We start from the raw sequence: 12,289 nt of genomic DNA on the forward strand, positions 1-12,289 counted from the left end.
GAAACTGGCAGGCAGGAAATAAACCTCCAGTTACATTATAGGACATTTTCCTAGTTGCTACTTGATTTCGGAAGGGTCCAGTCCACGGTAGCTGGTATCTTTCCTAGGCAGGTAGGCCTGAAGAAAGGTAGCTAGGTAAGCTCAGAGAAGCAAGCCAGTAAGTACTGTTCCTCCATAGTTTCTGCCTCCCAGTTTCTTTCTTGAGTTCCAGCCTTGACATTCCTTGGTGATAGGCTATAACCTGCAAACTAAGGCAAACCCTTCCCTTTCTACAAGTCTGGTCTGGCCAGTATTTTATTCCTGCAACAGAAACCAAACTAGAACATGGGCTACAGAGTAACTTAAGTTGAAGGGCGGCCTGGACCACCTGTGGGATTCTGTCTTTAAAAGTAAAAAGGAGGCTGGGTGTAGCTCAGTGGCACAGTGCTTGTCTAGAATCCTCCAGTGAGGGGCTGGGTTGTGGCTCAGTGGTAGAGCCCCTGCCTAGAATCCCCAGTGATGGGGCTGAGGTGTGGCTCAGTGGTAGAGCCCCTGCCTAGAATCCCCCAGTGAGGGTCTGGGGTGTGACTCAGTGGTAGAGCACCTGCCTAGAATTCCCCAGTGAGTACTGGGGTGTGACTCAGTGGTAGAGCACCTGCCTAGAATCCCCCAGTGAGGGACTGGGGTGTGGTTCAGGGCTAGAGTACTTTTCTAGAATCCTCCAGTTAGGGGCTGCTTAATAGATTGCAAAGCATTTATCCAGCATGCACAAGGTGCTGGGTTGCATCCCAAAAAGGACCACACACACACACACACACACACACACACACACCTCCTTTCTTTTAAGTGTTCTGTTTCTCTGAGAAGCTATTCTGTCAGGGTAGTGACTGACAGAGTAGAGTCTAACTCCTGGAGAGACTGACCAACATGCCCACCCCCCCCCCAAAAAAAATGGAGACAAGATTTCTCTATGTTACAGTCCTTGCTGTCCGGGAACTAGCTCTGTAGACCAGGTGACCTTAAACTCACAGAGATCCACCTCCTTCTGCCTCCCGAGTACTGGGATTAAAGGTGTGCACCGCAGCCGCCACCACCACCCTGCTACTCCTGGATCTTATACATTTACATATAACAGACTGAATTCTGGGTAAAACAGGCTTTCACAAGAAGCCTGCCTCCTTCCTGGAATGGCTCAGCCTGGAGGAGTCACAAAGATGGGGAAAATAGAAATACAGACCCCATGCGAGGACTAGGGGGCTGTTGCTGTTCTGCTTGGCCCTGCGAACATATTCCTGCTTCCTTCCTTGCTTTAATTAACCCCCCTCCCCTGACACCACCCCCTACCCACTACCCCATCCTGTCTGAATCACCTTTCCAAGACTACCCCTGAGTTTGAGTCTGGGAGAACCTGGAGCTCCTCTGTTAGCACCCAGGCCCATCCCTCAAATGTGTGGCCACTTTGAAAAGGCTAAAGCCCACACACCGAGGTCGTTTGACCTCGGTGCTCCAAGGCTTTCTATGGTCCAGAGCATTAAAATCTTCCTGTGCTGTGTCCAGGATCTAGGACCCTAACCAGTGTCTGGATCTTCCACGCTCTTCGTCCCATGTTTCGATGGACCAAATCCTGTGACATGAAACTTCCTATCAGCCCCCTGATGAAGGCTGCTCTCTGAAGAGTCTCTTTGACACCCACCCCTGTCAGCCCTCAGCAGGCTGTATTCTGTCTCCCCACAGATAGACAGACACACAGACACACACACACCCTCTCATCTTGATTAAGCTCATCTTTAGACTTACAGGAAGCCTTTCCTTCCCCCTCGGGCTCCGTCATGTCCAGATCTCCATATACCACGTGTTTCCGTCTACTGCTCTTCCTCCCACCTCGAGGCCCTTTCCCCTAAGGTGCCCTGCACCTTCTGAGGAGACTTACTGGTCAGCTTCCTTCTGAACCACCCACTGCAGGTGTATCACCATCTTTCCACGAGCAAGTCTAACATTCCCCACCAACAGTCCCACAGCCGTGGCCACTACTCAGGTGCTCACAATGCCAGGCTCGCAACCCCACACCATGCTGTGCTCTGGACCACGGCCACAGCCTCTGGCTCTCCACAGCCAAGCTTGGTCTCTTCACTAGATCTCATGAGGCAGACGGAAAGTAGACTTGGCTCGCTGCTGGGATTATTAGGGATGGCACCATGGCAACGGGTGAAGCAGTTTCTCAGGACACTGAAATCAGCTTCCATTTTGGTTGTTGCTGGTTAGGAAACTGATAGGCCTCCTCTGCGCCACATGAAACCACCTGTTTGAACAGGGGCTTCTCCTTACCAAGCACAATGTCTGTGGCTACTCAGTGACTATGGAGAACGTGACTGTGCTGTCTATCTTTCAAGAGGCAAGACAAAGGGGTGGGGCTACTTAACCTCAAAGAAAAAGGGTGTCTCTCTGGCCTTCACCTCCAGGACCCACCCCCTTCTTTCTGCCTTTTTTCCAGCACCAACTTTTAGGGGTGCTGGGATACAGCCTGGGTTCAGACCCACTCTTCTTGTCTCCCAAGTCCTCAGGCCTTGATGTAGCACATCTGGAAAGGCCCTAAAGATTTTGGGTCCCTGGTGTGGGAAGTGTCAACAGAGACAGAGGTCTGGCTCTCAGTGGGGGCATCTCCTTGGCCATACAGACTCCTGTTATGTGAGCTGGATGGGGCCATGGTTGGAACTCTCTCAGAGTCCTTAGGGAAATAGGAGCCCTTTCCTTCCAATACCTTTACATTGTTTTTTATTAATTAAATTTTTCTCCATTAGTATTTCAACATGTTCTCTGTCGCACTCAATCTTAGCTCCTAACTTTTACACACATGTAAAGTGTGGGAGTGAGTGTGGGGAGAGGCCAGGAAACTATAAAGGGGTCCATGAGAGGCTAGAAGGAGACTTTGGGGTGAACAGATGGGAGGGTAACAGAACACACATGATAGGAAGACAAAGCGGGGACATGGGTGGGGGAGAAGGGTATAAGCAGGGTGGGGCAGGGAGATAGAGGAAAGGCATGTCACACACATCAGTACTGAGTTCGTAAGAAAGGCCATGAGGAAACAGCTATCATGTCAAGTGAGGTAGCCCAGTGTGATGGTTAGCACTGACTGCCAACTGACAAACTCTGAAATCACCCTGGAGTCAACCCAAGGGGATGGTTAATCAAGATTAGTTTAATCGAGGTGCTAAAATCCGCCCTGAGTGTGGGTAGCACCATTCCAGGGGGGTGGGGCCTGGAATGAGGAAGGGTGTGAAGAGCTTCCTGGCTGGACGCAATATGACTAGATGCTTCAAACTCCTGCTCCATGCTGTCACCGCCATGACGGACCGAGGACCCTCAAACCACGAGCCAACGTAAACCCTTCCTCACTTAGGCTGTTTCCAGAAGACATTTTGTCACAGTAGGGAGACAAGCGACCAAGAGCTCAGGTTCAGAAAGATGAAAACTGAATTCTACCCCCACCCCACAGTACCTTTCGACGGCACAGGCTGTGGCCTCGTGGCTGATGGATGAGGAGTAGGTTTGCCACTCTCCCCCAGGCAGCTCTCGCACCTGCACAGTGAAGTACCGGATGGGGGAGGCCCCGTCGCTGCCAGGGACCCACTGGAGACGGAGGCTACGTGCTGTCACTTCCGCCTGGGGTACCAGGAGCTCTCTGGGGGGCGCGGGCCTCTCTGCAACCAGAAGAGGAGAAAAGCAGGGATTCATGAGGGACCATTCCTTGCTCCTCCCTGATGCCTGCCCATGAGAGCCGCTGTGTGGGAGAGGCACGGTGAAAGAAAGTCCTGAGGCTAGGGAGTTGGTCTAGCCTGGTAGGTAATATATTTGCCATACAAGCTGAGGACCCAAGTTCAGACCCCAGATCCCACATAAAAATCTGTGCATAGTGGTGATGCTTTTAATTCTGGTGCTAGAGAGGAGGGTGGAGACAGACAGAGAGCTGGGGCCTACTGGCCAGCCAGCCTCACCTAATGGGAGAGTTCCAGGTCCCATGGAGACACTCTGTCTTAAGAAACAGGGCAGATTGGCACCTGAGGAAGGAAGGCGACACCTAAGATTGGACCTCTGATTTCTTTTATTTTTCTCTCTCTTATTTTTCCTCTTGGTTTCTAGAGACAGGCTTTCTTTGTGTAGCTGGCTGGCCTCGAACTCACAGAGATTCACCTGCCTCTGCCTCCCGAGTGCTGGGATTAAGGTGTGGATCACTACCACCCGGCAGGACCTCTGATTTCTTTATGTGCCCACACATGAACACCATGCACACAAAGAGAGACAAGCAAGCGAGTCCTAGGTTTGGGAGAGGAGGTTGTCCTACAGCTCACTTTGGATGCACCAGATCAGGTCTGACTGGGCAGCAGGGCTTGCTCACATAGCAGAACCAGGCAGAAATGGGTGTCTCCAGAGGCCCCAGCCCCTACAAGGAAGGGCAACTATGTCTGAATGACAGCTGACGTCTCTGGCGGTGATCTTCTAAACCACTCAAGCCTCCTTTGAACGCTGTCTGATTTGGGGGCTGAGCTCATCTTTAAAACCTAATTTCTTTTTCTTTCTAGTTAACCTGAGTCTAACACATGAGAGGAATCTGCTGAGTTCTCCCGGGAAGTGGGAGGCGAGAGCAGGTGGGGATCCCTGTGGGCTGCTAATGGTTTCTGAGGGGTTAGAATGAATGGTGCTTGGGACCAGCCTTGGCCTTGAATGGGTACCGTGTGCCTGACACTGTGTTCCTGTCCCCCATTGATTTTGACAGAGGGTTCCATAGAGGGAGAAATAATTGTTTAATTGTTTATCATGACGACTATTGATTCTGATTAAAATGTGTGGCGTGTAATAAAGCAGCCATCGATCGTGGGTCCCGCAGTGACAGGGATGTGAGAGGCACTTCGATCTGGCTCAATCAGGGCTCCTGGCTGGGAGTCTGCACACTGGCTGGAAGCTTGATTTCTGCAGGCCTGAGGAAGAGCTGGGCTCCCTGGCCAGTTTCAAAGGCTTTCTATGGACACACTGCTGCTGGAAATGGCTCAGGCTCCCTGTCCCTAAGTCTACTAGAACCTGGTCAGAAGTCAAAGTTCTCCACACCTAAGTGGCTGGGGGATGGGTAGGGAATGGTGGCCCTGTGCCCAGGCACCTAGCTGGCATGACCAGGCCAAGCTGGCCCGCCAACAGAAGGGTGTCTATGTATATGTTTTCATGCGGGCCTGACTCAAGTCCTGTAGGGGCCACAACAAACCTTCCTTACCCATCCTTTGACCCCAAAGGGTTCATGGGTTGGAGAGAGCTCAGCTGGTAAAGTGATTCTGGTTACAAGCACGAGAACCAGAGTTGGATCCCCAGAACCAATATGAACAGAATCCCAGAGGGGTGGTGCTTATAATCTGGGGAAATGGGGGCAGGTGGATCCCTGTGGCTCGCTGGCCGGTTAGCCTGGACAAATCAGCAAGTGTCAGGCCACTGAGAAACCCTGTCTCAAGGATCAAAGTAGAGAGTGTCTCAAGAGACCCCTGAGGCTGCACTTTAGCCTACAAACCCATGCATATGTGTATACACTGCACATGCATACAAACACCCACTTGCACAAAATCACACAAACAAGTACACCTGCGAACATGCACACACAAGTATGTATGCAACCACACACACAAATAGTGTTGGGCACTCCTAAGGAGTGCATGACCAGGGGAAGAAGGCGAAGGCCAAGGGTGGCTACCCGTGGGTCCCTGAGCGAAGCCTATGCCATCGGTTCTTAAGAACACTACTAAGTCTCTAGGGAGCAGGCTACAGCTGCCAATCTCTGGAGGACCCTCCCGGCACCCATCGTTTGGATCCTGGTTCCTCCCAGTGCCATGGGCATTGAGGTCAAATCACTACTCTGAGTTCAAGCACAATCTTCCCCAAAGGACCCAGTGAGAGCATCCACTTGCAGAGTTATGGAGGCAACAAGGGATGTGCCAGTGAAGCCCCGCCCAGGTGTCTGGCCAACGAGAGGGCAGTCAGCATCTGGGGAGAACTCAGTAGTAATACATGCACACCTGCAAGGAGGGGCAAGATGTTAGCTTCAGGAAAGACAGAGACAGCGTCTTCCCAAACATGTGGCGGCTGTGGCTCGGTGGGTCTAGTGTTTACCTAGCACGAACGAGGACTGGGTGGGCTTGGTCTCCTGCACCCTGTAAAGATGGGTGTAATGGCATACACCTGTAGTCCCAGCATGTAAGATGCAGAAGCGGGAGGATCTGGAGTTCGAGGCCATTAGATGATATACCTGTACGCTTTAAGATTATCTTTGTCCTACAGAGATCAGGCTGCCCCACCTCCTACAGTTGGCATGTCCCTGCTGTGAAGATTAAACCTTCTGCAGGGGTGACTGGGCCCCATAAACAAGGCTCCTTCATACCTCTGCAGTCCCAGCCACCACAGTCTTATTTTGAACACATAGAAACCTATGAGCCCAAATTAACCTTCCTTTTTAAAATTATTTTTCTGGGGGTATTTTGTTACAGCAATGAAAGGCTAACATAGCCTGACTGGCAGCTTGCAGCTGGGAACAGAAAAGGTGATACCTGGAGGGGACTGGCTCACGGTGTGAGCCCTGTGCCTGCCTCCTTCCTCTGTTAGATTTAAGCGCTCTGAGTTCGACTCCTGGATCCATGAAATGGCCTGCTTTAGATCTTGTAATAAAAGGTGCCACCAATGCGGTAATGGCACACATTCACATTTGTTGAGCATCTACATCACACCAGCTCCTGGGAGCCTCGCTGATGAAGAGAAAAGTCATCTGCATGTCCGGGCGTTGTGCTAACTGCACCACACAGGCCTCCCAAGGCAGTGCCATAACAGAGAGAGGGGAAGGGTTTGCCTAAGGCCTCACAGCCCTGAGCCTTGAGCGCCAGGTGTTTCCCAGGCCTCCTGGCCTAGTTCCTCAGACCTCTGGGTCTGGCTGTGAGGGCATCTGTGCACAACATAATAATATCACTGCTATTTTAGAGTAGATATCATCATGGACTGGTAACCATAGTAACAAATTGAGCAGAATAATATGGTATTAGCTGAATCTACGGTGATGGGGATGCTGCTACTGACTGACACTTCTTAGTAGATGGAGGATAGGACCCTTACCTGGGATCCCAGCATTGTGCTCTTCTGCCCCCCCCCCCCCCGTTAGCTAGCTGCAAGGGGTGCTGGGAGGTAGATACTAGATTAGACAGGATGTGGAAGGCTAGCTGAAAGGGAGACTCCACTAGGTCATCACTTGGTGGTGATGCAACTATTTGGGGGTCACCTACATGACGTTTATAAGCAAACCCCTACCACTGTGTACTGTAAAGAGACTCAATAAATCCTCTGGCTCTCCAAGTTGAATTTTGGTGGAGGTATGGCTTCTAAAGAAGCCTTTGGGCTGCGGTGGAAGGTTCTAGAGCAGTGGTTCTCAACCTGTGGGTCGCATCCCCCAGGATCGCATATCAGGTATCCAACATACCAGATCTTTACATTACAATTCATAACAGTAGCAAAATTGCACTTATGAAGTAGCGACAAAAATAATTTTATGGTTGGGTGTCACTGCAACCTGAGGAACTGTGTTAAAGGGTCGCAGCATTAACAAGGCTGAGAACCACTGTTCCAGACAAAGCTCTGTGCTACCCTGGGCTAGCCTCTCTGAGCTGCACTTCTCGCCTCCTGTTTGAGACAGTGGGCAGGTGGCCAACAGTTGTGCTTCAAGGACACTCTGCTAACACGCCTGGCTCAGAGCCGGGGACCTGGCTCAGCAAGTACTGTGCCTGTAGAGCGTGCATGAGGACACAACTTCTGCTCTCCTGCACCTGCAAGAAAGCCAGGGCTGGGGAGGCAGAGACAGGAGAATCCCCTGGAACTTGTTGGCCAGCCAGCCTAGCCCAAACAGCCAATTATAGGCTCAACGAGAAACTGTCTCAAAAAACAAGGTGGGGGATGTTAGAGGAAGACACTCGACTCTGACTTCCACATATATGCACACGCATATGCCTGAGCACACACACCCACCTCTGCCGCATACACTTAAAAAAAAAAATGACAACCTGCCCGGCTCCATGTGGCCCAGGCTTCCGGGCGCTGACTAACCAGCTGTGTGCCCTGCCATCTACACTCAGATCTGGGTCTGGGAGCTTACCTCTCTTCTCGGTGGTGATGACTGTGGCCTCCAGAGGTTCTCCCCAGCCCTGCCTCGTCTTAGCAGACAGTCTGAAGATGTACGCAGATTCCGGGGCCAGCTCTGTGGCCGTGAACTGCCGCACCGTGGCACCCACCTCGACGGTGGTGAAGGTGTGGGGACTGCCGCTGGCCAGGCGGTAGGCAATCTGGTACCCTGTGGGAGGGGTTGGGGACAGAGTCAGGGAGTCAGCTGAGCCATTTATTTTCTTGCTTGCCCAGAAAACCTACGCTCCCGACACCCCATAATCAGCCCAGATTGGAAACCCAAACACGGCCTACCCTCTGCTCCTTCCTGATTTCCAAAGGCCGCGGGGCGCATATTGAAAGGGAGCGCACAGCCCTGGTGATGAGTGTGGGTTGCCTGAGCTCAGTCCTCTGTGGAACTTGTCTCACAGTTCACCCTTCACGGGAACAAGATGTGAAAACAGCTTCGTCTTTCCTCAGGATGCTGCACACTTGGAGAATGCCACCAGACCCGGGACCCCTCATTGTTCCCCACGGGAGGTTGTCACGAGCCAGTGCCTCTGGCTCTTCCATCCCCTTCCACCACCCCTCCTATGGTGCAGATCTTCCCTTCAACCCGGCAGGAGAGGCCAGAGCCCGCCCTCAGCAGGTGATTTCACACTTCTCACAGCAGGAGCAAAGCCTGCAGCGGGCAGGACCACTGCGAGGTTAGGCTTGCATTATTCAGCCCCCTTGCTAGTTTCCCCTTGCTATGCTACTGCCTTCCCCACATTCTCATCTCCCACGATTCCAGCCACTCAGCCTCCCCCACCCAGGCCTCCTGAGTTTGGAGGTTCCATGTTAAATAGTTCAATACCCCTTCTGTTAATTTCCATAACTCCAGAGCGGCAGGGTTTGCCTGGCTCTGCATGTCTCTCTGAGTTCCTTGATTATGAAGGGGTCATGGTTGATCAGACATTATTAATGATCAAATCCCACCAACCAAGCAACCCCAGTGCCTGCCTGTCGGCTTCTGAACAGAGGCCTTGCCAATTTCCCAGACCCAACCGTGAGCCACGGGGCAGACTGCCTTCTGGGCTCATGGACCACGTGTGGTCCGGCTTCTGATTAAAACCAGAATGTATGGGGTGCTGTGACATCTAGAAAAAAATTAATGACAACCCAAGTGATCACATTAAACAAGGAGGACTCAGCAGGGGAGAAAGAACAGCATCAAAGGCCGCACTGGTCCTCCATGGCTCTGCCTGTCAGGGCAGCCTGGGAGTGGGGGCCGCCTGCCGGGACCAGGATGGAGGTCTGCTCACCTCCTGCCAATCACCTCCTCCTACACAGCTTGGACAGTCCTCTGGATGCCCTCAGGTGGTACTTTTGTTCCTCCTGTTCCTCCTGGCTTAGCCTTTGGCTCTAGGGCTTTTCCAAGATGCCTACAATTTCCCCAGCTGTTTGCTGAATTTCTTCCAGTCCTCCACTGGGAGACAAGGAGGACACCCACACAGAGGTCAGATTGAGCATACCCTGACCTTCAGACCTAGCCACGGCCGGTCACTGATAGGGTCATTATCATTGCCTTGTAGGCCGGATGACACAACCTTCAGCCCTGTTCAGAGTGATGCCTGGTGACATGAGATGCCAACCCCAGACTCCCAAATGACCATTATGGCCACTGCCTATCTCTGAGGGACCAGCTTTTCTCTCTGCCGTGGGGTCTAAGTGTTCTGAGGCTCCCAGCAGCTGCTCCAAGACTTTTGCCCTTCTTATTTACTGAGTAAGGACTGCAACCTAGAGAATGTTGGCCAGTCGTTCTAGGCCATCACTTCTCCCATGGCACTCAGTGATGGGAAATGGAGCTTGGGTGCTCCAGGGGACATAGTCTTAGGCCTTCGGAGATATAACGAGAAGATGTACAGTACTGGACAGCCATGTGCAGGGCACATGGTTCCAACAGTCTCACTCTGAGGAGTGCTAACAGCAGTGGTCCCCAGCGGGTCAAACACATGGGGGCAAGGCGTCTGGAAAGGTTACGGTTTGCCCTGGGTTGCTGATGGTGCCCCAGGTCTGTCCTACTTTCTCTAAAAAGAACCCCCTGCACTTCCAGAGAGGAGACGGCCCCTCTTAGCTTTTGCCAGCTTCCAGGAGTGTTCAGCCTTAGACAATGTGATAGAAGTTGTCATATAGGGTTCATGCTTGAGAACCATGCAATCAAGTTATGGAAAAATCGCCACCCAGCGAAAACCCCTCTGGGTATTTACCCTAAAGTCTCCAAGTTGACACAGCACAGAGACACTTGTGTGTCTGTCTAACATCTAGCAATGTTGACAGCAGCCACACTGTGGAGCCAATCCAGGTATCCGACAGCACAGGCATGGTTAAGGAAAATGTACGGTCTGTGCAATAAAATAAAAAATTAACTTATGTGCATGTTCCTACTTGTCTCTCAGTGCACTGTGTGTGTGTGTGTGTGTGTGTGTGTGTGTGTGTGTAATGTCCAGAGGCCAGAAAAGGACATCAGCTCCCTTTAAACTAGAGTTACAAGCAATTGCAAGGTATGAAGTGTGGTGCTAGGAATTGAACCCATGTCCTCTGCAAGAACAGCAAATGCTGTTAACTGCTGAGCCATGCCCTGATCCCACACAATTTCCCCGACCCCTGCATATACAAAAAAACCCCTCTTTTTCCATTTATAAAGAAGAATGAAGTTATATTGTTTTTATATAAAAATCATAGGAAGTCACATATATTGAGAAAGCACAATGAGAAATCATGTTCTTAGGTTTTCTATAGGCAACATAAAATCATATACACATACATATACATGCACACATGCACATATATGTTATAAAAGTAGAAGTTAGCTATACAGGTGGTAAAAGGAGCCCGTGGGAGGGGAGGGGAAGAGGAAAGAGAAGGGCGGAGAACATGGGGTAGAGGGGGCAACATGCACTATATACGAGAGCTTGAGAAAATTAAGAATACAATAACATTTTGTAATGTTTTCAGTAGGTTTATGATTTTGTATGCCATACTCATAGCTGTCTTGGAGCTCACGCAGCCCATGGCCCTGCCTTGGCTACTCCTGTTAGACCCTGCACCCTGCAGGCCCCTCTGTGAGAGGGTTTCCCAGCAGAAACTGTTCTACAGCTGCAGAGATGTGCTTGGACTGGCACCTGGCTCTGCCAATCCCCAACCCTGTTATGTGAAACGTGACCCCCACATACACAACCTCTGTCTCTTGAGCTTGAAGAGGGAACCATAGGTCACATCTCACAGGCTGTTGGGGTTCCCTGTGCTGCAGGCAACTGGCTACATCTCACAGGGACAGGGCGGGCCCAGGAAGGCCTGCCTTGTAGTCATTTCTCAACTACACGTGTTCATTGGCATTCCTGGGAAGATGTCTCCCCTTTGTTAAACACCCTCCAAGACCGATACCTTATTGACAGACGTCAATATCTGTCAACAGCTTGAAGTCACAGTTCTACAGGAAAATTATCTTGGGCTGTCTCAGTCCCTAAATAGCATTTACTGCCTACCTCTGTGACTAGCAACTTCTGATGATTAGGTAAATCCTTTGATATGTACAAACATATCCTTGACTTCCACCAACCACCCAAAGCTAAGCATGTTGTCGGAGAGCATCGGAGGCCTGTAACGGTGACTTTCTGGCTCTGCTGTAACGTGCCTACCCAAGGTCCACATGAACATGTTTACAAACTGTCCTGATTTATGATTTTCTTTGCTCCGTTGCTAAGACAATCCCACAAACTGTTACCAAACTGAAATGTGGAATTTGGGGGTAACCCAAACCTGTGTTCCTGGGCCATGCTCATATTTTGATATTTTGCTCCAGAATAAACTATCTCCCTTTGAGGTGAGAGCTGTGTCTCTTCTTGTTTTGCATCAACACACATGACCAGAAAACAGTAACAGCAGCTGGTCTCTACCCTCTGTAAGTGCAGAAGCTGCTGCCATGACTGCCCCTCACAGGTATTCTAGGGCTCTTTGTGGCACCTGCAGTTATTTGTCATGTATGTTTTTCTTCCCCAAGGGCCCCTTCTATCAGCACCTCTGCCTCCTCAGTTCTACAGAAGCCTCAGGCCTAGCTCTGGAGTTGCTAGGACTAATACCTAACCTTCCTCACTGT

At 51.0% G+C, this 12,289-nt stretch overlaps 1 protein-coding gene across 1 annotated transcript in view; it reads right to left on the bottom strand.

The window, feature by feature from the left end:
* Sdk1 (sidekick cell adhesion molecule 1) overlaps nt 1-12,289 on the bottom strand; it is a 959,866-nt gene that overhangs the window by 81,996 nt on the left and 865,581 nt on the right. Inside the window, exons 29-30 of the mRNA XM_075974284.1 lie at nt 8,147-8,341; nt 3,479-3,680 (exon numbers count right to left, since the gene is read on the bottom strand). Coding sequence (XP_075830399.1) covers nt 3,479-3,680; nt 8,147-8,341 — 397 coding nt within the window. The remainder of the gene's footprint in view (nt 1-3,478; nt 3,681-8,146; nt 8,342-12,289) is intronic.

This window comes from Microtus pennsylvanicus, chromosome 1 (genome assembly GCF_037038515.1).
Source record: "Microtus pennsylvanicus isolate mMicPen1 chromosome 1, mMicPen1.hap1, whole genome shotgun sequence".
Taxonomy (NCBI): Eukaryota; Metazoa; Chordata; class Mammalia; order Rodentia; family Cricetidae; genus Microtus; species Microtus pennsylvanicus.